The sequence below is a fragment of the Acanthochromis polyacanthus genome, chromosome 3 (genome assembly GCF_021347895.1).
Source record: "Acanthochromis polyacanthus isolate Apoly-LR-REF ecotype Palm Island chromosome 3, KAUST_Apoly_ChrSc, whole genome shotgun sequence".
NCBI classification, from domain to species: Eukaryota; Metazoa; Chordata; class Actinopteri; family Pomacentridae; genus Acanthochromis; species Acanthochromis polyacanthus.
This window is the reverse complement of record NC_067115.1, coordinates 31,132,916-31,158,027: the sequence shown is the minus strand read 5'-3', so window position 1 is coordinate 31,158,027 and position 25,112 is coordinate 31,132,916. Positions and strand designations below refer to the sequence as shown.

At 38.0% G+C, this 25,112-nt stretch overlaps 1 protein-coding gene across 3 annotated transcripts in view; it reads left to right on the top strand.

Annotated features, from left to right (window-relative positions):
* The window catches only part of myom2a (myomesin 2a), a 57,264-nt gene extending 32,415 nt beyond the window's left edge, over nt 1-24,849 (top strand). For 2 of the 3 annotated variants that reach the window (XM_051946184.1, XM_051946182.1), the window contains exons 14-37: nt 2,044-2,171; nt 3,729-3,912; nt 5,496-5,670; nt 6,406-6,527; nt 7,101-7,288; nt 7,428-7,554; nt 8,346-8,524; nt 9,876-9,990; nt 11,023-11,182; nt 13,812-13,918; nt 14,051-14,095; nt 14,181-14,317; nt 15,836-15,980; nt 16,155-16,214; nt 17,288-17,355; nt 17,505-17,618; nt 18,731-18,818; nt 18,922-18,960; nt 20,399-20,504; nt 21,445-21,608; nt 21,741-21,777; nt 21,871-21,893; nt 22,308-22,363; nt 23,412-24,849. In XM_051946184.1, the coding sequence (XP_051802144.1) occupies nt 2,044-2,171; nt 3,729-3,912; nt 5,496-5,670; nt 6,406-6,527; nt 7,101-7,288; nt 7,428-7,554; nt 8,346-8,524; nt 9,876-9,990; nt 11,023-11,182; nt 13,812-13,918; nt 14,051-14,095; nt 14,181-14,317; nt 15,836-15,980; nt 16,155-16,214; nt 17,288-17,355; nt 17,505-17,618; nt 18,731-18,818; nt 18,922-18,960; nt 20,399-20,504; nt 21,445-21,608; nt 21,741-21,777; nt 21,871-21,893; nt 22,308-22,363; nt 23,412-23,930 (3,086 nt within the window). In that variant the 3' untranslated portion in view covers nt 23,931-24,849. The remainder of the gene's footprint in view (nt 1-2,043; nt 2,172-3,728; nt 3,913-5,495; nt 5,671-6,405; nt 6,528-7,100; nt 7,289-7,427; nt 7,555-8,345; nt 8,525-9,875; nt 9,991-11,022; nt 11,183-13,811; nt 13,919-14,050; nt 14,096-14,180; nt 14,318-15,835; nt 15,981-16,154; nt 16,215-17,287; nt 17,356-17,504; nt 17,619-18,730; nt 18,819-18,921; nt 18,961-20,398; nt 20,505-21,444; nt 21,609-21,740; nt 21,778-21,870; nt 21,894-22,307; nt 22,364-23,411) is intronic. The other variant, XM_051946185.1, reaches the window with a different exon arrangement.
* Nucleotides 24,850-25,112: the final 263 nt, after the last annotated feature.

Here is a 25,112-nt window from a genome sequence, read left to right as displayed (position 1 = left end):
CACAGCCCAAACTGCCCCCAAGTTCTCCCTTTCTAACTTTTTGTGGTGCAGTCATTCATCTAACTGCAACTTTTCCGTTCACACCTTAATCGACTGAAACGGTTTTTATGTTTCAATTAATTTCAAAGTTTTTCTCCTTCTCCAAGCGTGTTGAGTATAAACTTCTACACTTTAACACAAACCCGTAACACAAGAAACTAATTAAAACAAATTAAAACATTGTGAGACACATTGATATAATATGAGACAAGGCTATTGTAGAAGTCCCACATTTCTGTTTTCACTTTAACTGAACTTTAGGTTCACACAGAGACACTGATAATAAATCCTTGTCATGTGGACTGACAATGTTTTTCGTTGCCTATTGCTGTATCCCATTTCACATTTCTTCTTAAAAAACTTGAAATGTTTCATTGATGTTTTTATCCGCATGCTGATGTGAATAAGCGCCTGCTGCTCTACTGGAAACTGCAATTGTATTATCATTTTGAAAGAGGGCAGTACTGTGTTGTGTTCAACCCTACTGAAATGATGGTTTTCCCCAAGTACAACTGTAACTAGCCTGCCAGCTCAGCCTTTTAAAAAAGACTGCTGGAAAAAGGTCTGCATAAGAAAATACACTGCCTGTCCAAAAAAAAGTTACCACCTGGATTTAACTAAGCAAATAGATAGGAGGCTTCCATTGGATATTTATTGCAGTGATGAATATGTTTCAGCTGCAACAACTTATTTAACCCTAGCTGATACAGTGAGGAGCTTCTCATTTCTTAAACAACCATGTTGGAAGACGTATGCTGTGGTCATGGAAAGGACGTTAATCTGTCTCAGAAGGGTCAAATTATTGACTTGCATCTAGCTAAGAAAGCAGCTAGGGACATTTCTGAAACCACTAAAATCAGGTTAGGAACCATTCAGCACATTGTTAAAACCTGAAGGATAGTGGTGGACCATCGTCTGTGAGGAACAAATGTGGTCGGAACAAACTCTCAGATGATTGCAGGAAATCAACAGTAGAACTCACGGTTAGTAGTTAAAGTAAGAGCATTTCCACAGACACAATGTGAAGGAAACTCAAAGGATTGGGACTAAACAGCTGTAGCTCTAAGAAAACCAATGATTATTGAGGCTAATCAGAAAAAAAGTCTACAGTTTGCTAGGTAGCATAAAGATTGGACTCTGGAGCAATGAAAGAAGGTCATGTGGTCTGATGAGTCCGGATTTACCCTGTTTCAAAGTGATGGGGGCATCAGGGTGAGAAGAGATCTGGATGAAGTGATGCACTCATCATGTCTAGTGCCTACAAGCCTGTGGGGGTTAGAGTTATGATCTGGGGTTGGTCAGGTTCAGCAATGTTATGTTCCCAAAGAATGAGGTCAGCTGACTACCTGAATATACTGAATGACCAGGTCTTTACATCAGTGGAGTTTTTCTTCTCTGATGGCATGGACATGTTCCAAGATGATGATGCCAGGATTCATGGGGCTCACATTGTGAATGAGTGGATCAGGGAGTATGAGACGTCATTTTCACACATGGATTGTCCTCCACAGAGTCCAGACCTCAGCCCCACTGAGAATCTTTGGGATGTTCTAGTGAAGACTTTGTCCGACTCTCCCATCGTCAGTATAAGATCTTGGTAGAAAATGAATGCAACTCTGGACCGAAATTAATGCTGTGACATTGCAGAAGTTTATTGAATTGGTGCTATAGTGAATGGGCATCTTTCTCAAAGTTAAAGCGATCCAACAAAATATCAGAGAGTACAATTTTTTTTTTGGACGGTCAGTGTATACATTGTAAGCTGTCCTTTGAGTTTTAACCCTAACTCTCAAATTCAGAATTTCATAAAAATACATAATTGAAAAATATCCTGTGCTGCACCTTTGATTTCCTCGCTGCCAGTGGAAGCAAGGTCACACCTACATTCACAAGAACTCTGAATCTACTGTAAAATATCTAGTTAAAAATGCACGATGTGGGACTTCTGCAAGTGGCTGCTGCTCTATGTACTTTATGCCTCAACGACATTCATTCCAAATCTAGGCTACGTAACTATCCCGGGTGAGCCTACAGACGTGCATGCATCCGAGATTTTCAGATCATACGTTGTGCTGAGCTGGACTCCTCCCAGCCCTCGCGGACGAGCTCCGCTGTGGTACGTCATCGAGAAGGTGTGTGTCGCTTCACCTCTCACCATCTATTTCCGTCATCCTTCACCCTCTGCACTGTAGTGAAGACATAAACAAGACATTGACCTCTTAAACTCTGAACATTACCCTCTAATGTTTTGTGCAATTTAAATTCCTTGTTGTTTATCTTTTTCCCAAACTCGCCCTTCTTGTCACAGCTGGAAATGACATTCATGCTGTGTGAAACTTTCAAATGCAGAATGACTTTTTGTTTGTTTGTTTGTTTGTTTGTTTGGCTGGACCATTATATCAAACTAAGACATGACAGACGCGTTATGCATTCTTTTACACAAGCATTTTCCCAGATTTCATCTTGACGCATTTTTAGGTTCATTTGTTGATTTGCTGCAAGACAGGCAGTATGTACAGTGTCCATTATAGTTGAAGACAGGGGTGTCAAACACGCGGCTCGTGGGCCAAAAACGGCCTCCAGAGGATCCAATCCGGCCCATGGGATGACTTTGTAAAGAGTACAAATTACAGAGAAGACATTAACTGCAAATTGAAAATTTGCAAAACTATAAATTGAAAAGAATTTCTAGACCTTGACAGATTGTTTTGATCTTAAAGTAAAATACTAGATTGCTGATTGTTCATTTGTCCATTTCTGTCTCATTTTTGTAATATTTTGTCTTGTTTTTGTTGTTTTGTTGTTTTGCTGCCTTTTATGGTTTCTCATATTTTTGTCGTTTTTTTTCTTGTTTTTGTCATTTTGTGTTTCCTTTTGTCTCGCTTGTGTTTTTTTCGTATTTTTATCATTTTGTGTTTCATTTTAATAGTTTTTGTCTTGTGTCGTTTTGTTTCCTTTTTGTCTTGCTTGTGTCATTCGTCCATTTTTTTGTCGCTTTCTGTCTTCTTTTTGTCACATTTTGAGTAGCTTTTGTCGTTTTTTGTCTTTTATCTGACTTGTCATTTTGATCATGAAATAAAATATTATATTTCAACAGAACTAAAATGAGTTTGACACCCCTGGTTTAAGAGGTCACATGTTTATGTGGTATTCCACTAAAATCTCATCAGTTATCACTTGCATTATTGAGGCTCCACTTGTTTGCAATCAGTGAATAATACATTTATGGCACAAAAAAGAAGTAATACATTGCAGTTATGTTAGCACATGAATAAAAGTGTGAATTTTCAAGGAAAACATGAAATTGTCTGGGTGACCCCAAACCTTTGAACGGTAGGGTACTTTTCCTTTGAACTTCTGCTGTAGCCCAGTCAAGTTTTACCAGCATTTTATGCCAAAAATGTTAATTATTGCATTTACAATATAAAATACTAACAATATCAGTGCTTTCCAGTCACACTCCAGCCGTCTTTGGGCTCTAGCAGGTGTCCAGACATAGCAGATGTAACTTTTCAGGCACCCAGACAAACATTCACACGTACACTTAAGTATAGATATTACAACTGAAGTGGGCCCCAACTATGCAACAACATTTGCTGCACCCTCGAAGCTCCTCTTGTTTGTATTTGTGGTACGTCGATGAGGTTTTAGCTGTGCATTCTCATTTCCCCTCCCTGACTCTCCCACAGTGCTTAGCTGGCACTGGAGCATGGCAGCGGATCAACACGGCAGTCAAACTGCACTCGCCTCGTTACCCGGTTTTTGATTTGCAAGACGGGCAAAAGTACCAATTCCGAGTGTATTCGGTCAACATGTACGGCTCCAGCGAGGCGTCCGTGCCCTCCGAGCCCATCCAAAAGGTTGATGAAGATGGTAAGAGCAGGGATCAGACTTTCAGACGTACTGTGATGATTCAGCACAACAGAATGAACACACAAATGTGCTTTTTTCACACATATATATTATGGTTTGACAGAAACTGAGACGAAATATTATGGGTTATTTCATGATTGTTTTCAGTTTTAATCATCTTTCTGTTGATCACATCAAATGCCTGTATGTTGCAGGTTCTGAGCTGCCAGTCGGTATGTACAGATTAATGAACATATGGAGGCACTAAGGGCACTGTTTCCCACTGTTGTAGCATCACAGATTAGTTTACTCTTCCTCTGTGTGTGTTTCAACTGTGAGTGATGCTTGGAGCACAACAAATAGATAACAAATAAAAGGAAGATGAAATTCCTCACAACTCTACTGGTAAAACCTCAATTAAATGTCAGTGACTCCCCTCTGACATCACGTTTTGTGCTGAAACAAATCCTTTCATAGGATGTTTGAAACAAATCTTCCGTGTCGTGTTTAGCCCACAGATGTGTGCCACAGCAGGTTCACAAACCTAAAACCTCTTTTTGTTCTTGCACATATTGAGCAAAGGCAGCTTCACTGAAACACTGCAAGGATACACTTTTGAATGTTGCATGTTTTTCAAGTTTAATCTACAGAACAGCATTAGGAGGACACAAAATGTGCAGATCGGTACTGCAGTAAGTAGCATTTGCAGCTTCCTGTCATGATTTCTGTTCTGTGAGAAAACATATGCATGGAAATTAGTACAAGGCCTCCAGAAAAAGAAACACTTTTTAATTAATTGTTGACTTGCAAATCAATTCACAGTCGATTGGATGATGTCTGAGATCATATTAGATGTGATCTAATAAGCTCTGTCAAACATTATGAATCATTCACATGATCTATTACAAAACGACCAAAACAACATTTTCTTGTGATTTGAATATCATTCGCTTCATTTTTGGATTACATATTTGTCATTTTATGTCTGACCATCTACTGTAAATTCACACATATCCTAAAAGAAGTTTCTGTTTTTCAAAAACTTTTTTTTACAGTTGAAGAAATGTTACATTTAATGAACAGATGGGCAAATTTCATATTTGTGATATGTAAAACAAAGGGTCAAATATTAGTTTGAAATTGTTTAATTTACTTAAGATGCTGAAAGCTGAAATATACGCTACCAGTCAACATTTGGGGTCACTCAGACAATGTAATGTTTTCCATAAAAACGCATACTTTTATCCATGTGCTAACATAATTGCACAAAGGTTTTCTAATCATCAGTTAGCCTTTCAACACCATTAGCTAACACAATGTAGCATTAGAACACAGGAGTGATGGCTGCTGGAAATGTTCCCCCATGTAGATATTCCATTAAAAAATCAGTCGTTTCCGGCTAGAATAGTCATTTACCACATTAACAATGTCTAGACTAGATTTCTGATTCATTTAATGTTATCTTCATTTAAAAAATAAGGACATTTCTAAGTGACCCCAAACTTTTGAACGATAGTGTAATTTTAACTATCTGCATATCATTTTTAAATCTTCTAGTGATTAATCATACATTTGTAGCTGATAATATTCTCTCTCCTGAACAGGCGCCCCCTCTGCTCCTGGTCAGGTTGTTGCTACCAGGAACACCAAGTCATCAGTGTTTGTGCAGTGGGAAGCTCCCAAACATCACAAGAACCTCATGGGATATTACATTGATGGCCGTGTCGTCGGATCGAAGGAGTGGTTCCCATGCAACCACAAACCTTTCAAACACACCAGGTCAGTACTGAGAACTCAGTAAGTTTAGAAACCTTGTGGTAAACAAGATGATACATCTCAAGAACTTTATGTTGATGTACTCATTTCAGAACGGAATCTAAATCATCTCAAACTCATTTAAGGAAGTATTGTGGCTCAGTCGGCCTGCTAAAGGCCAGTGATGATCAGGAAGCTTTGTCAAACATGTAGACAAAAATCAAATCAGGATCAAAAGTTGGATTCTTCAAAAAGTTCTCAAGAAAGAGTCTTCAAGCAGTCCTGAGAGTCTGGTGTGAATAATGTTTATTCAATACAGAGGTTGTGAGAACAATCATGAGCTAAATGTCGAGATTTCAACTGACTACACAAAGCGTTACATCATTTTATATAGCGATGCAAACTTCTTCTAAACACTCCTCTTCCGTCCTGGAAAGCCCCAACCCATCGTCATTGTATGAAAAGTTAGAACACCTTCTCTTTTTATTTCGGCTAGGTTAGCATTATTTCTGTTGAGCTCAGCGTGACTCCCCTACAAGGAATAATGAGTGAAAAAATTAATAACATTTACACTGAAACATACCATGCAAGACGTAGAGGGAAAACACCAAGACATTTTCATTGTTAATTACCCTGGTAGACTCCAAAGATGTGACCATAACAGAGGGTCAAAAATAGAATACCTACTTTGTGGAGATAAATATCAGCAAGTGTAAATTGTATCTGTGCCTTAAATAAAAAATGAATCCATGTTCTCAGGTTTGTGGTCCACGGCCTGATCCCAGGAGAGACCTACACGTTCCGTGTCCAAGCTGTCAACATCTTCGGCCTCAGTGAGGAGTCTCAGGAGTCCTCTCCCATCGCTGTGGAGCCAGCCCTCGGTAACACAAACCACTACATTTAGGATTCCATTGAGGTACTACAAAAAAAAAAAAACTCAGTCAAAGTCCTGTTTGGCAGTATCATATAAAACAATTGGTAGGTTGCACATTAAAAGCTTTGTCAAATGAAACTTTGAAACAGATAATGTAAAAGAAAAGGTGATTCATACGATGACCAGTGTCCGTGTGACTCATTTCATTATTCTATCCAGGCAAAGGAGTGGAATACGGTATGTATATAGTTGTGTTCACTTTCATCCACCTTACTGACCCACTGCTCCCTCTTTTACCACCTTCACTTTTCATAATGTGCTTTAATCATAGTGAGGTGTATTTTCTACATCACTCTGCACACTTCTGTTTTACAAAACACTTTAAAGTCAAACTATTGTGTCATTCAGCACAAGTGTTTAAACATTCCTGATGTAGCTGTTCACTTAAACAACATGCATGGAAAGCTCATGTACACGTAGTCACAGTGATCAATATGGTCTGTTTCCTACGGTCATTTTAATAATGTTATAAAGTATATAAATGTTATAATGTGATGTTGTATTTAATTTTGTGATTCAGCAACTCCCAGCGCTCCCTACGGCATCACAATGTTGAGCTCTGACGGCTCCTCCATAACTGTGGCCTGGAAGAGTCCCAAACACTGCGGCGGCTCCAAGGTCAACGCCTACTACATCGACAAGCGTGACGCCGACACTTTGGTCTGGAAGGAGGTCAACCTGGCTGCCATCACCGAAAGAGTCTGCACTGTGAGTGGCATCTCCAATTAGAAACCACATTAAACAACCAGATTTAAGTTTATTTAGGAAAATTTCAGGCTTCAGGGTTATTAAGCACTTGATCATTAAATCTGATAATCATGCCACACCGCTTCCTATCCGTCTTTAGGTGGACAATCTGACAGAGGGAGTCTTTTACGAGTTTAAAGTTCAGGCTGCTAACATGGCTGGTGTTGGTGTACCATCAGCTCCCAGTGCCCCAATGAAATGTGAAGCCTGGACCATGGATGAGCCAGGTACAGTATCATCAGTGTGTCTTTCATTATTTATTACCGTCTTCATCAGCCAGAGGTTTACTGGTTCGGCTACAAGTTAAATGCGGCAGCTGTGGATTTGACAGATGCACCAAAATACCTCTTGACTTCCATAAGTCTGGCAGCAAAATGAGAATCAGAATCATGAAATGTATTAGAGCTCTTGAAAGTGCTGTGTTCAATGTTAAACATTTGATCCACATCTCTAACGTCGTTCTCAGTGTGTTTATAAGGACGGTCAGTAGTTTCAAAGGGAAGGACTTACATGCACTGATGTGCGCTAATATTGGACCCGTTACCAAATCAACGGAATAGCTCTGATTACACAACAGAGAGAGAGAGTGACTTCATTCTGTATTCATTTTCAAAATGTCTCAGAAAAACATCCAAATTGAAAGCATATGAATATCAGCGTTATTCATCAGTAATTATGACTGAAGAATTACCTCTTTATGTAGAACCACTGAATTTTTAAAGCTTTCAAACCAACCCTCCTCCCATTTGTTACACTGGCAGCTTTTGGAGTTTATGTGTGTCTCGTTTTATTCATAAGCTGTTCTGTTAAATTCAACTTATCAATCAGTCTCAGACAAAAACAGTGCTTTTTAAGATAAATTAGTAGATTACTTCTGGGTAAAACACGTTTTCTTCAACCAGTTGCAAAACAGGAAAATCATCCAATTTCCAACTCCAGCCGAGTCTGTAGGATAAACTGTGTTTTCTCTTTAGGATTGATGACGTGTATTTTGTTTGTTTGTTTGTTTTAATTGAAGGCCCAGCCTATGACCTGAGCTTCAGCGAGGTCAGAAGTCACTCTCTGGTCATCCTGTGGAAGGCTCCAGTTTATACCGGAGCTAGCGCTGTGTCTGGATACTTTGTGGACATGACCAAGAAGGGTTCATCAGAGTTTGTTACTCTGAATCAGGAGGCTGTGAGCCACCGTTACCTGCAGGTAAGAGGCCTGTTAATATTTAGAATATATTCATAATAATCCAGCACAGGCGTGTCAAACATGCGGCCCACGGGACAAAACCAGAAGGTCCAATCCGGCCCATGGGACGACTTTGTCAAGAGTGAAAATTACAGAGAAGACATCAACTGCAGATTGCAAATTTGTAAAACTATAAATTTAAGACAATTTCTAGACCATGACAAATTGTTTTTATCATAAAGTAAAATGCTAGATTGCTCATTGTTCTTTTGTCATTTTGTGTCTCATTTTTGTAGTATTTTGGCATTTTTATCGTTTCTCATGTTTTCGTCATTTTATTTTTCACTTTTGTCATTTTTTGCCTCGTTTTTGTGGTTTTGTGTCTTTTTCTTGCTGCATTCATTTGTCTCATATTTTGGTCACTTTGTAACTTTTTTGTCAAATTTTTGGTCTCTTTTTTGTATTGTTTGATGTTGCTTCTTCTCATTTTTTTGCCATTTTGTGTCTCATCTTTGTAATTTTTGTCTTGTTCTTGTTGTTTTTTCTCTTTTGTTGTCAGACTTTTGTCGCTCATCTCATGTTTTTGTCATTTTGTTTCTCGTTTATGTCGTTTTGTAATTCCATTTTGCCTCACTTGTGTTTTTTGTCTTATTTTTGTCATCTTGTGTTTTGCTTTATTTGCTGTTTTGTGTATCATTTTCATTGTTTTGGGGTTTTTTTTGTCTCGCTTGTGTTGTCTTTTTTTGTCTTTTTGTTTCTTGTTTTGTCATTTTTTTGTCTCCCTTGTGTCGTTACTTTGTAACTTTTTTGTCAAATTTTTTGTCTTTTTTGTTTTGTTTTGTGTTGTTTGTGTCATTTTTGTCCTTTTTTTCTTGTCTTTGTCAATGTGTGTCTCATTTTGTATATTTTGTCTTGTCTTTGTTGTTTTTTTGTTTTGATTATACAGTAAAATACTACATCATTCAGTTCCAGATATCTGTGACTAAACATTTTGTGTCTTTGTAGACTCTGTGTGATCTGTAAGTTGTAATGTCTAAATGATAAACTGAGGCATAATGTTTTTTGAAATTGATCTTATTTTTCTTAAGAAATTTCAGGTTGTTCATAATGTTTTGTAAAAAGATAATTCCTTAAATGTGAATATTTTCCAAATTGTACTTTTTTTGCACTACCACAAAGGAAATATTTGGAGTTGTGGTTATTTATAGGTTATTAGAGCGTGTGATTTTACTGGTCCGGTCCACTTGACATCAAATTGGGCTGAATGTGGCCGATTAACTAAATCCAGCACATTCAACAAATGTGTACACCTCTTTCTTCTTCCACATCTATGTTACACTTCATGTGATGATGTTTCCATGGTTTGCTGCAGGTGACTGGACTGGAGGAGAGTGAAACCTACGTGTTCAGAGTTCGTTCTGTCAATGCAAACGGTGTTGGAAAACCTTCCCAGCTGTCTGAGCCAGTTTGTGCCAAAGCTCTTCCAGGTAACAAGTTAATACCACTTACTTCTGTGTTGGATTTACTCTGCACCACACCCTTCACATTGTCAAAACACTAACTTAGCTGTATTGTCAGGGGATGTGTTATGTCTTGAGAACACCAGCATGGACATGACGTTTATCCCAGTTCACCAAAAGCACAACCTCACTGACAATTAAAGGATCATAGCTTATGACTTATGCTGAATGAAAATGTTCTTGACTGTATTATAAATCTATTAAATTATAAATATCAAAATATTTTAAGAATCTATGACCTGCAAGCATAGAGACACACCGTTAGAGACAAACAAGTTTTGTGGAGTATTAGAAAAATTTGCATTCATTGCCCAAGCCTTGTCAAATTATTCTAATTAAAACCAAAAAATCTGATTTAAACACAAACAGATATTTTCAGCCCAAAAACAAAGATTTCTCTTTGAAGTTTTTATCTTTTGTGCATCATACAGCTTAGACCCATAAAATGCTAGATAAGTGTACACTAGTCAAAAGTTTGGGGTCACTTAGAAATGTCATTATTTTTACAAGAAAAGCCGTTTTTGATGTGAAGATAACAATAAATAAATCAGAAATCCAATCTAGACATTGTTGATGTGGTAAATGACTATTCCAGCTGGAAACGGCTGATTTTTAATGGAATATCTCCATAGGGGTACAGAGGAACATTTCCAGCAACCATCACTCCTGTGTTCTAATGCTACATTGTGTTTAGCTAATGGTGTTGAAAGGCTCATTGATGATTAGAAAACCCTTGTGCAGTTATGTTAGCACACGAATAAAAGTGTGAGTTTTCAATGGAAAGCATGAAATTGTCTGAATGATCCCAAGCTTTTGAACGGTAATATAGGTGTGGACCAACTACGGTTTACTCGAACTGGAAATTCAGGTTCATATAATAATGATGATAGCATCCACACAGATGGAACTACTGGACCTGCGGAGTTGTACACTCAATCAAACACACATTTGTTGCTGTCGTTTCTCCATGGGACATCTACATCTTATTCATATTCACAGGCACTACAGAGATCGTGGCTGGTGTGGATGAAGAGACTGGGGACGTCTTCCTGTCCCTTGAGGCCTGTGAGATCTGTGAGACGTCCAAGTTTGTTTGGTCAAAGAACTACAAACCCATCGGGGACTGCCCCAGGGTCGGCGTCACAGCAAAGGGCAGAACGTAAGCTCCTCACTGCAAAAACCCATTCTTACCAAGTCTGTTTGTCTTATTGTTAGTCAAAATGTCTCATCCTACTTGATTTAAGATAAATTCACTTAACAAGTGACATTTCAGCAAGGTGGAGGGACTTGTTTTAAGACAATGCATCTTAAATATCATCTTAAGTCAAACAATCTTTAAATGATCTTTTTTGAACCCTCGTGTTGTCCTGTGGGTCCAAATTTACCCGTTTTAAAGTTTGAAAATGTGGTCAAAAATGTTGAAAAATATATATTTTTCAACATTTTAGGGAAATTTTTGAACATTTTTTGTTGGGAAAAAATTAATATTAAGAAAATGTGAATTTCACTGGATTTTGGTTGATTTTTGTGAATGTTCTTAAAGAAAATGTTAGAACTTTTACTGATATATATGTAATCACTTTAGATATTTTAGGACTTTTTTGGAAGATTTTTATTCATTTTTTGAAAATATATGCAATTTTGATATATATTTTTTATTTTTTTTAAAATTTTATTTCTTGCCAAATTTGGGGATTTAAAAAAAAATTAAGGGAAAAGTTTAAAGAATTTTCTTCCTTAAGATTTTGCAAATTTTTATCAATTTGGGGAATTTTTTGCTGAATTTTTGGATTTTTTTCCAGACAAGGGAACAACATTATTTAGTGCCCATAAATGAAGACAACAGGAGGGTTAAGACACCTAAGCTTGACAATCCTGGTAAACGGTAGCTTAAAATCAGTTTCCCCAGCTAATTTTAAGATCTCAGTATTCTAAATATCATATCTTCAAGGAATCTTACCAAGCCATTTTTCACTTGTTCTATTGGCAGATTTTTTTCCCCACTTATTTAAAGGTAAAAGTTGAAATAATTTATTTTCCCTTGTTTTGAGAGGGGCAGTTTTTTCTAGTGCTTGCTGTCCTCAACACGTCACAGAAGCTGTAAGGAGAACTTTATTTGGCTTCTTCTTTGGTCACAGCAGGAATGATTTTCTTGAAAGAAAAAAAATCAGTAGATGCAGCAACACAAACCATGTTTTTCCCCCTCATGGCTTCGTCTGGTTTGACATCTGTCACCTTGTCCTCACTAAAATCACAACGATAATATGCTGCTGAACCAGCTCATGTTTTTATGTTGCCTGTTGTCAGCATTCAGAAAACAAGAGGTCATTTAAATTGTTGAAATCAGGAGACACTGTTTGCTTTAATTTGTAGTATGATCTCCAAACTGGACAGAGTGCGACCGTTTTCATAATCATTCTAATCAGTTCTGTCTTAATTTAATGTAGATTTTAAAGATTTCAGCCGTCGGAAATCATGCAATGACTGAGCAGCCTCGGCGAAGTTCTGCGCTCTCTGTGTGCTTTTATTGTTTTGTTTTCACAATCAGGTTTTATTTTAAATTAAATTGTATGTTTTAATTCTTGGCTTTTTTTTCTTCATGAGTTAAAGTTGCTCTACATTATTTAAAGTTGCTCCATATCAGTGAAAGTTGCTCTAAATGAGTTAAAGAAGAGTTTCAGCTAAAATGAAAGGAAAGGTTTACAAAACTGTGGTGAGACCAGCCATGTTGTTTGGTCTGGAGACAGTGTCCCTGAGGAAAAGACAGGAGGCAGAGCTGGAGGTAGCAGAACAGAAGATGCTGAGGTTCTCTTTGGGAGTGACCAGGATGGATAGGATCAGGAACGAGTACATCAGAGGGACAGCACATGTTAGAGGCTTTGGAGATAAAGTCAGAGAGGCCAGACTGAGATGGTTCGGACATGTCCAGAGGAGAGAGAGTGAATATATTGGTAGAAGGATGCTGAGTTTTCCACTGCCAGGCAGGAGGCCTAGAGGAAGACCAAAGAGGAGGTTTATGGATGTGGTTAAAGAGGACATGAAGGTGGTTGGTGTGGGAGAGGAAGATGCAGCAGACAGGGTTAGATGGAGGCAGTTGATTCGCTGTGGCGACCCCTGAAGGGAAAAGACAAAAGGAAAAGAAGAAGCTCTAAATGAGTTAAAGGTACTCCATATTGGTTAATGATTTAAAGTTGCTCTATATTAGTTAAATTTGCTACATATTAGTGAAAGTTGCTCTAAATGACTAAAAGTTGCTCTATATTAAAGTTGTTTGAAAATGAGTTACACTTCCTCTACATTCATTTAAGTTGCTCTACATTAATTGAAGTTGCTCCATATTAAAGTTGCTTTATATTAAAGTTGCTCTTTGTTAAAGTTGCTCGATATAAGTTAAAGTTGTTCTAAAATGAGTTAAAGTTGCTCTATATTAAATTTGTTCCATATTAATTAAAGTTGCTCCATATTAAAGTTGCTCTATATTAAAGTTGCTCTTTGTTAAAGTTGCTCTATATAAATTAAAGTTGCCCTAAAATGAGTTAAAGTTGCTCTATATTAAATTTGTTCCATATTAATTAAAGTTGCTCCATATTAAAGTTGCTCTATATTAAAGTTGCTCTTTGTTAAAGTTGCTCTATATAAATTAAAGTTGCCCTAAAATGAGTTAAAGTTGCTCTATATTAAAGTTGATCTATATTGAAAATAACTGATTTTCTTTCAAAAAGAGGGACATTTGACCCCAAACTTTTGAACTGTACTGTTTGTAACATGTTGCTGTCTTCTTTTCACAGCTCCAGACTCACTTTCACCAACCCTGATAAGGACGATCTGGGCAGATACTCTGTGGTCGTCACCGACACAGATGGAGTCTCTTCCAGCCACACTCTCACTGAGGACGGTGAGTCATGACGTTTACAAACTACTGTACTGTACGTGTAGTAAACAAGATGTCAGAATTCTCAGTTCTATTTGCTGGGTTTTGCTGTTTTTGTTTGTTGCTCATCTTTGTTTCCTTAAATCTGCCCTGCAGCCCTGAACACCATGTTGGAGCTCAGCTACGCCATCAGACATCCCAGTGAGTGTTGATCAGACCTCTGGTGTCGCTTCCATTCCAATTATTTCATCCAATCTAATCATTGCTCATCTTTGTCTCTGGGCAGTTGTTCCTCTGAAACATGGTCTGAACTATGAGATCTTGGAGAAGGGTCATGTGCGTTTCTGGCTGCAGGCCGTCAAACTGTCCCCATCCGTGTCCTACAGGTTCATTGTTAATGACAAAGAAGTCACCAGTGGAGAGGTATGACGTCAGCAATTATTCCTGACTAACTGTGAGAGCAAATTATACGAGAGCGTGTGCCAAATGAATGTCTCTTCATAATACAATACAGCTCTGTGTTTCGGCTACAGCATAAACGTTTTCACCTCAAGACGGTAAAATGTTCTGTATATCCTGTTTCCCAGCTTTGTTTGAGCTCTCTGATGAACTCTGATATAATCTGACACTGTTAGCTTGTAGTCAAAGAAACCAAACACAAGCAAAACATTCCTGCTAATCCACTTTAACCCTTCAGTATCGTTTAGTTAAAAAAGTATTTTTTTCTACTATAAATAAACATAAATGTGTAAATTATAAACTAAATGGCTGCCATTGACTGATTTTTTATAGGAGTATTTTATAAAGTGCAGACAACAACTGAATTTAAGCTATTAATGTTGTAACTCCATTAAAGGTTTATGTAAATCATCACTGTTGGAAACTGGACATTGAACCGTTGTACACTTTCACAAACTAGCAGTCTGATGATAAACACAAAACTGGTTGTTCATCATTAAGTCAGTGTTTTTAGCTATGTACAGTGTCATGAAAAAGTATTTGCCCCCTTCTCAAATTCTTATTTTTCATTCAGATGTTTGTTTGCAAAAGTAAAACAGGCCTTTCTTTTCTTTTTAGTCAGCAGTGGTTTTGACTTAGAACTCTGTCATGGATCCATTTCTGTCCAGTCTCTTCCTTATTGTTGAGTCATGAACACTGACCTTAACTGAGACAAAGGAGGCCTGCAGTTCTTTAGATGTTGTCCTGGGTTCCTCTGTGACCTCCTGGATGAGTCACTGAGCTCTTGGAGTAATTTTGGTCGTTGGTCCACTCCTAGGAAAGTTCTCTATTGTTCCATGGTTTCTCCATTTGTGGATGATGTCTCTCACCATAGTTCTCTGGAGTCTTTGAAGCTTTAGAAATGTCTTTGTAACCCTTTCCAGACTGATGGATGTCAATGACTTTATTTCTCATCTCCTCTTGAATTTCTTTGGATAATTATGTTGCAGCTTTTTGAGATCTGTTGGACGACTTCATTTAGTCAGACGGATTCTATTTAAGTGATTTCTTGATTGAGGTCTGGAGGTCATCAGGTTTGGGTGTAGTCAGTGAAATTAAACTCACTTTCCAAAAAATGTGATTAGCCACAGTTCTTGATTTAACAAGGAGGGCAATGACTGTTTCACACAGGGCCAGGTAGGTTTGGATAGCCTTTTTTCCCCTTAAAACATTAAATCATCGTTTAAACACTGCTTTTTGTGTTCACTTTGGTTATCTTTGTCTAACATTTAAATTTGTTTGATGATCTGAAACATGTGAGTGGGAGAAATGTAAAAAAATAAGAGCTTGAATAACTTATTTTCACAGCACTGTATATAAATATATTTATAAATTACTACAGTTAGTCTTCTTGCTATGGTCCATACCATCATTACAAAAAGCAAGAACATCCAGATTTAATAGTCAGTATGAACGTTCATCTTCTCCCTAATGTCTTTCCAGGGCCACAAGATCAGCCACGATGTGGCTTCTGGAATCATCCAGATGACCGTGGATCATTTCACCAGAGCCAACGAGGGCACGTACACCGTCCAGATCCATGACGGCAAGGCCAAAACCCAGAGCTCCCTGGTCCTGGTGGGAGATGGTGAGACTTAGTTACCACACATGTAACAGTCAGTAAATGATCAGAACATTTACTGAGTGACCATAATATGTGAAAAATGTTGCGTATTTTATTTTTACAATTTTATGTTCAAATGATAAGCTATCTTTTACGTTAAGGTATTTCATCCGTGACTGAGTGTTTTTTCTGTTTCAGTGTTCAAGGCTGCTCTGAAGGAGGCTGAGTTTCAGAGGAAGGAGCACATCAGGAAGCAAGGTACCAACACTCACAATGACCTGAGAACACGGGGCTTTTATTTGCCTTTTTAAGCATTTTTTTTATATTATGGGTCATTCGAGAATTGGAGGACATTTGGGCTTCACATTTTTGAAAAATAAACCTTCTCTTTTTTATTTTCTGCTCCATATTCATCAATAATAGGTAATAAACAATCAAAGGCTTGATTGGCTCAGCTTACACATCAATGTTACCATTTCTGTTCCATGTTTTATTTGTTGTTTGCTAATTCTACTCTAATCACAGTAACAGGGTTGCTAATCCATGCTAATGTTAGCTTTTTTCTCAGCAGTAGAAGCTAGATATTTAGCTAGCTGTTACTGCTGACCAAGAGGACAAACTGACTGATGGAAAACAGTAAAAAGAATTTGTCAGATCCTGATAATATGAGGTAGAGTGAGACATTCAATGAAGGCTGATAATGTTATGAAAATCTGAAAAATAGAAGAGAGGACATAGCTTTGCTCTTTTGGAAAACTGGCTGTTAAATCCAGCATTTCATGTGATTCACCGTTTTCTTCTTCTTCTACCAGCTAAAAAGGTTATGCTAACAGGGTTGTTGTGGGACACACGCATAATAATTATTATTTAAAATATTATGTTGATTGAAAAAAATGCTCAACAAAAATACAAGAGACATCGATGAAAAAAAAACAAACAAAAAAATAGATTTGAATTTAATTTTAACAGTTTTATTTGAGATTCAATTTGGTCATCAAGGGGGTGGGACAAGAGACAAATGACATTTTAGGGGAACTCCAGACTTATTTGATATTTTAAAAAATATTTTTCAAACATTCTTTTCTCTATTTTTTTTCCAGATTTGGTCTCAGAACAAGTACATTTACACACCAACTGCATGTTTTCGTATTTTGTACGTGGATTATTTTAAATTAGATGGTAAAATGTCCTCCAGTTCTGAAATTACCCTTAAAGCGGTGAATTTAGAGATATGAGTGTCCTTTAGTTTTGACAGCTGTGACTGATGCTTCGCTTTCATCAGACTTCACAGGTTTTCTCATTTACATGATTCCTCTTTCTTGTCATTTTAGGTCCACATTTCTCTGAGTATCTGTATTTCACTGTCACTGAGGATTGCACCGTTATGCTCGCCTGCAAGGTAAGAAAAAAAAAACACACGATGAGCTGGGATTTACTGTGACTCTGAACTGCATGTCAGTTGTGTTATCTCTCACTTCTTTTTTGTTTTCCTTCACTTTCTTTATCTGGCTGCTCAAATGAAACTATCTGATCCTGTATGTTTGTCAGATGGCCAATGTGAAGAAGGAGACTGTTTTCCATTGGTACAAAGAGGATGATGAGATTGTTCCAGACACTCCTCCTAATGTCATGTCTGGAGCCTGCGCTCTTCCCGTTCCTCTGGTAACATCTGCAGCATCCACACCTAAATCTTGTTCATGTTCTTTTTCTTACAAACACATATTCATTATCACAGAGTTAATATCAAACTTCTAAGCAGTAATCTGACGCCGAGCTGACATTTACCCAGCTGTACATTTGTTTGTTGTCTTAAGAGCTGTTAAAGTTCTGCTGCTTACCGTCCAGTTGTTGTATGCAGCCACATTTAGGCATGCCGTCACATTAAAGAATGAGGAAAAAATATTCTAAATGAATTAATTATAAATAGCATAATGTTTTGAACTGACTGACTAGAGTTTTAAATTTGCCTAATTTAAAATGTACACATGAGAAAACAAAAGAACCAGAAACGAGTGAACAGTCACACGTTGATCAGCAACTAAAATCAAATACGGACCAAATATCCTGTAAAAAGTACAAAGTTGTAGCCTTTCAGGAACATCCAAGAGAGCTCTGCGTGTTTTTCTCTGTTTCTTATTCGGGGTAATGTCCCAGATAGCAAACTATGGGTGAATCAATGTTGAATCTATGTTGAGACCTAACATAGAAATTATACAGAAAGTGCAAGGTTGATAAAATGTTGAGTCAACGTTTGCTTACATAGATTACATGTTTGCAAACATAGATTCAACATCAATTAAACATTGACCTGTCAAACATTTTAATTAAACCAAAATACAATGTAAATACAAACTTCAATGTTGACAAAATGTTGTTGAATCAACGTTGATCCAACCATCAATCTTCAACCATAACCACAATTCAACCTTCTTAACCCTAATTCAACATTGATTTAACATCTTTTGCTATCTGGGTAAAGTGTGATTTATGGTTGAAAAGCAAACGTTGACTCATCATTTTATCAACCTTGTGCTTTCTGTATAATTTCGACGTTAGGTCTCAACGTAGATTCTACATTGATTCACCCATAGTTTGCTATCTGGGGTGATAATCAGACTGACATGTACCTGCAATAATATGAATAAAGCCACATGTGTGTCTGCAGTACACTGATAAGCTCTACATAGGTCAGTACACAGTCATGCAGAGACCATGAATTGATCATTACCGCTGCTTGTTGATCCGATAATCATGTATTTAATATTTTTTTGCAGTTCTCCAGGAAGGATCAGGGTATTTACAAAGCCACGCTCAGCGACGACAGAGGAAAGGACACGTCTGTGTTTGACATCTCAGGCCAAGGTACGTTTTCATTGTTCAGATTTGGTCAACTGTATTATTTTGTGCTGTTATGTTAAACATTTTCTGGAGGATTCATTATTTCTTTTTTCTTTTTGATTTTTAGTGTTTGATGACATCATCAATGCCATCGCCCAGATTGCTGGTAGGTTGGATCAACTAACCTATAAATCAACTTAAACTTGGTCACTTTGTCTCCTACAGAATGTGTGTTTAATCCAGGGCTGTCAAACTCATTTTAGTCCAGGGGCCACATTCAGCCCAATGTGATGGCCGGACCAGTAACATCAGAGCACAATAACCAAGAAATAACCACAACTCCATCCATCCATCCATTCTCTATACACCGCTTTATCCTCACTAGGGTCACGGAGGGGGCTGGAGTCTATCCCAGCTGACTCGGGAGAAGGCAGGAGACACCCTGGACAGGTCACCAGTCTGTCACAGGGCTACATATACAGACACACAATCACTCACATTCAAACATACGGGCAATTTAGAGTAACCAGTTAACCTCAGCATATTTTTGGACTGTGGGAGGAAGCCGGAGTGCCCGGAGAAAACCCACGTATGCACAGGGAGAACATGAAAACCACATGCAGAAAGATCCCAGCCCCAGGCTGATGTGCAGCCCTAACCACAACTCAGAATTTTTTATTTGTTCTAATGTGAAAATGTTCACATTTAAGGAATTATCTTTTAACAAAACATCATGAACAATCTGAAATTTGTTAAGAAAAATAAGTGAAATTTCAACAACATTATGCCTCAGTTTATCATTTACACATTAAAACTTAAAGATAATAGATTGTCTACAAAGACACAAAACATTTAGTCACAAGTATCTGGAACTGAATGATGTAGTATTTTACTTTATGATCAAAATAACAAAAGCCTGACAAAAAAGACAACAAGACAACAAACCCAAGACAAAATATTATAAAAATGAGACACAAAGTGTCAAAAACGAGACATAGAACGGCAGAAGTGAGACACAAAATGACAAAAAATGAGACAACACAAAACAAAAATGAGAAAAACAATTAGACAATAAGTTGCAAAGTAACAAAAAATGAGACAAACAACACAAGCAAGGCAAAAAGACAAAACAACAAACAAAAACAAAAACAAGACAAAATATGACGAAAATGAGACAAAGAATGGCAAAAGAAAAATCTAGTATTTCACTTTATGATCAAAACAACTTGTCATGATCTAGAAATTATTTTAAATTCATAGTTTTACAAATTTACAATTTGCAGTTAATGTCTTCTCTGTAATTTTTACACTTTACAAAGTCGTCCCACTCACTGGTTTTGGACCCTCTGGTGGGTCGGTTTTGTCCCACAGACCGCATGTTTGACACCCATGGTCTAAGGCATAAATGCAAACAGTGTAGCCTGACAGTTTTCACTGTACAGTTCTCCCTCTACAGAACTACCTCTTTGCTTCATTTAGCTTGAAGTCCAACTGTCTCCCCTGACGTGATATTCAGATAACTATATTTGATCTTCTCTAGAGTAAAGGTCCTTCACTAAATAAACTCGGCTGATTGTTTCTGACGCTGTGTTTGTTCCCGTCAGGTGCTTCTGCCTCTGACCTGGTGCTGCAGTGTACTCCAGAGGGCATCAGGCTGCAGTGCTACATGAACTACTACACAGAGGAGATGAAGACTGTCTGGAAACACAAGTACACTTCAGATGCTTTATTTCACTTTGGCACTAAGTAGATACAAGGATGAGAAACACCTGAGCTGATTTATTACCAAATGGGTTATTCAGGTTTTGTTTAATTGCTAAATCACTTAACTTCTATGATATAGTATTTTTTTGTAGCATAATAATACTGCTACATTTTTAATTTTTTTTCAACATAAAGCCCTTTAATGTAATATCTGGCAGAAAAAAATGTTCTTAATAACATTGCAAAATATATTAGAAATAGAGAATAAAGCTGGTTGATATTAAAAATACTGGAAAAAATAAAATTGTTTCTCTTTATATGGAAAACCTAACTATGAAACATACAGTGTTTGTTTAAAAAAATACACAATAAATTCAAAAATGTAGCAGTTTCAAATGTAAAAAATGTGAATTTATATAGTTTTTGAGACATTTAGGGCATGATTCACACTATTTGGGACAGTTTTTTAGGCATTTAGGGGAAGTTTGGAATCATTTTTAGACAAATTTTGAGTCATTTTTACAATTTCTGAGTAATTTAGGACAAATTTGGAATCATTTTGGGCAAATTCTGAGTCATTTTAGACATATTTTTTTCTTTTGTTTTGCAATTTTTTAGTAATTTAGGACACACAAGTTATTTGCGATATTTTTTAAGCAATTTCAGACATGTTTCCAAGTAATTTTGGTTTCAAGCCATTTGGAAAATTGTTTGAGTCATTTTGAAACTGCTTCACTAATGTTGCTATATACAGTTAATGCTTCATCACTGACTTAAATGTGAGATAGAGTAGTGTAGAGTTGATAATTAATCTCTAAGTTATTATCAGTATTTGGCAGTCTCTTCATACACAATGACACCAAATTTGAGATTCGCCTTAATTTGCACACCTTTCACAGTATGAAATTATGAGTAAGTGTTGAGGCCTGTGATGTTAAATCTGCAGGGAGAGTAAGATCGCCTCCTCTGAGAAGATGAGGATCGGTGGTACAGCAGAAATGGCCTGGATGCAGATCTGTGATCCATCCGATAAGGAGAAGGGTCACTACTCCATCGAGATCTCAGATGGTGTGAAGACCCACACCCGCACATTTGACCTTTCTGGACAAGGTAAAAATAATTAGTTGTACATCTACTGCACATGTGTGTTAATTTCATCTTTTACTTTTTATTTATTTTTTATTCTCAATGGAGATCAATTGTTGGCTCCTATCACAAGTTATTGTGTTTTTTTCCTCACAGCATACACTGATGCCTATGAGGAGTACTTAAGACTTAAGTGAGTTATTGGATAATACGGCAGTTTGTGAACATGTACCACTGAATTGTGCCCAGTTTGTATTAATCATACCAAACTCCTTCTGTCTTTTAGGGCAGCTGCATTTGCTGAGAAGAGTGAGTACATCACTTGTTATACTGACACTGTTAGGCAGGGATTACTGACATGAATTCACTATTTTAGGCTCATGAACTTTTCATTTTCATTGATCTTTTTGTAAATTTTAACCTGCTAGACAAAAGATAATGTTGAGACTCTCAGCTGACCTCAGCAGCTCTTTAAACGTTTAGAACATTCTGAACATTTTTACACGAGCCTCGCAGCGAGTTATTTGCTTTGAGGGCAATTTAGAAATGAACGTTGCATCTGAAAAGTCAACGAGCTACAGTTGTACATTCCTTCACTTTCTCCTGCTGATCAAAGTGGGCCTCAAACACACGTATAAAGGCAGCCTAGGCATATTCTTAGAAGTTGCTTGTGTATTTTTTGATGCGTTCAGAGGTGATATGAACTTTCTTGTCTCCCCTCAGACCGTGGCAGAGTGGTCGGCGGTCTGCCTGACGTAGTCACTATCATGGAGGAGAAGGTGAGGATTTCTCAAGCTCTGCCCTCAAATTACACATAAAGCAACACTGTACTGCGCTGTCTTTTCACACGTTTATTTCAGGCATTTTGTTTGCATTATTACATCTGCCTTGTGGTACGAAGGTCAAGAGTCAGAGCTATACTGCCCGGGCAGCATTCCAGTAGAACAGGAACAAAACACAAGAGCTTTCGCCTGTCATAGCCCTCCTTCTTATGATATATAGCATAAGCCGTTTTTTCTTGTGTTTGTTTATGAAAGAAAAAAAACTTTTAAAGGTGGTACAAAGCCTTTTATGTGTGAAGATATGCAGAGATAGTAATGTGTGTTGTTTTCTACAGACTCCAACAGTGAAAAATGTGTATTTGTCTTACTTCAGTGGTATCCAACCATGTGGATAGTTCTAGTTTTATGTTTATGTCAGTTTACACATAAAATCACTCAAGTGTAAGTTAACATGTTCATGGTTGACGTACACTAGCGTTAATCAGTTTGGGGTAACTTAGAAATGTCCTTATTTTTGAAAGAAAAGCTGTTTTGATAAGACATCCAGTCTAGACGTTGTTAATCTGGTAAATGACTATTCTAGCTGGAAACATCTGATTTTTAATGGAATACCTACATAGAGATACTGATGTAGCATTCACTTGTTGTCATAGTTACAGTGACGCCATGCTGCTATCTCGCAATGATACAGAAATCTTTAACAAATCTGTGGATCCAGACTGTAAGCCGCATCACTGCCAAAATCTAATCACTTGGTCCTTGTGTCATTTCTAATCTTCCCTGAAAATTTCATCCAAATCTGTTCGTCAGTTTTTGAGTAATGTTGCTAACAGACAGACAGACAGACAGGCAGGCAGACAGACAGACAGACAGACAGGCGCCAATAGTCACATAACTCCACCATGTTCCTTGCTGGAGAAAAAATATAATTGATTAAAGGGTGAGTTCACATTATACCTGTTTCTTGAGGCAGACTTTGACAAATCTGCAATGTTGAACACATGATCTGAACACATTTTGACTGGAGTTGATTTGCTTTCTCCAGTCCCTGAGCCTGACCTGCACCGTGTGGGGTGAGCCGACCCCTGAGGTCAGCTGGTTCAAGAATGAGCAGGAAGTCGCTTCAACCGAGCACACCAAGATCACGTTCGACGGAGGCAAGTTCGCCAGCCTTGTCATCAACAAAGTCACTCCCGACGACTCCGGCAAGTACAGCATCAACGTACGGAACAAGTACGGTGGCGAGTTCGTGGAGATCACCGTCAGTGTCTACAGGCGCGGAGAGCAGATTCCCGAGCCCAAATTGGGGCAGCCCAAAATGGCTACACCCGCAGCCACGCCGTCGAAGTCCCCAGCTCCCCCCTCCAAGACCCCAACCCCCACTCCTTCCAAGTCTCAGACCCCAGCGCCGTCCATGAAGAGCGCCGCCTCCACCCCTGCTTCTACCCCGGTCCCCAAGTCTCCAACCCCAACCTCGAAATCTCCGACCCCAACTCCACCTCGCAGTGTCAAATCCCCAACCCCGCCCAGGTTCATGAAGTCTCCGACCCCACCGAGGAAGTAAACGACGGTGGTGACGTCCGAGGGGGAAGCGTTTGCTGTTGGCAGCGTCGGTTTGTAGCATGAGTGTGAAACCGTGAGCCGTTACTTTAAAGGTTATTTAGATGTAGGCGATGTCAAAGTCCCGCTTTCCAACCGCTGCGTACTCTGGACTTTCAATGGCTAGGCTGATAGCTCGTTGGCTTTTACATGTTAATCAGCTGACGACTGTGCTTTTGACACAAGTGGGGAAAAAGTTAAAAAAAAAAAAAACACACAAACAAGAAAAATAATATGCAAGTTAGAATAATGTTAATGTTTAAAAAGCTGCACCTTCCACTATGCAACATTAGTGGAATGCCAAAGGAGAGTTATGGTTTATTACAACTGGGGTCTTATTCACCGGGTTTTGACCTGAAGTGGGCAAAATGAAAGAGAACAGTCAACTGTCCATCACAGTTTACATGTAAAATTCATATTTCAGCTTTGATCTTCCTTACTTGTGTAGTTGATTCTTGTTCAATGAACATTTTCGGTGTAACCTGTACATGTTCCCCGACTTTAGCAGTTAAGTTGGTGATTATAATATTACTGCTATTGTTACAGATGATCCCCAAAACTGCATAAATAAGGACTAAGTTGTAATAAACTGAAACTATCCTTTCAACTGGACGGCCTGGGAGTTGGTAGGTACAGAGCTGGGGTTATGTTATCAGCACCTGGGTGGGAAATTACCTCCAAATACCACTACGACTCCGGATACTACAACTTTTTCTCTCCCATTTCATTGTTTGGAGGTCCCAGTAAAGCCAGTCGGTGAGCCTGTGAATGCAAACAGTCACTTTCTGCCCTGGTTTCTACACCAGAGAGCTCCACCTCACTGTGACATGTCATGTTTCCCCCCAGTGCTTTGTGGTGGCAATAAACTTTACTTATCAACCTCGTCCTGTTGTCTTTGTGAGTATTCTCTCCTCTGCCTCACCCCAAATATCTCAGGCGGTAACATGCATCCTGCAGCGACAATCAGTAAAGGCAAGGCAAAGTCATTTGTGTAGCACAACATGTACACAAGCTGCTTTATAATGGCAAAGAAATACATTCAGAAACATTAATTATAAAGATGATTTAAAAGTAGACATTAAGATCACACATTAAAGTCACAGAAATAAGACATAAAAGTAGACATTAAGATCATAAAAGTGCATTA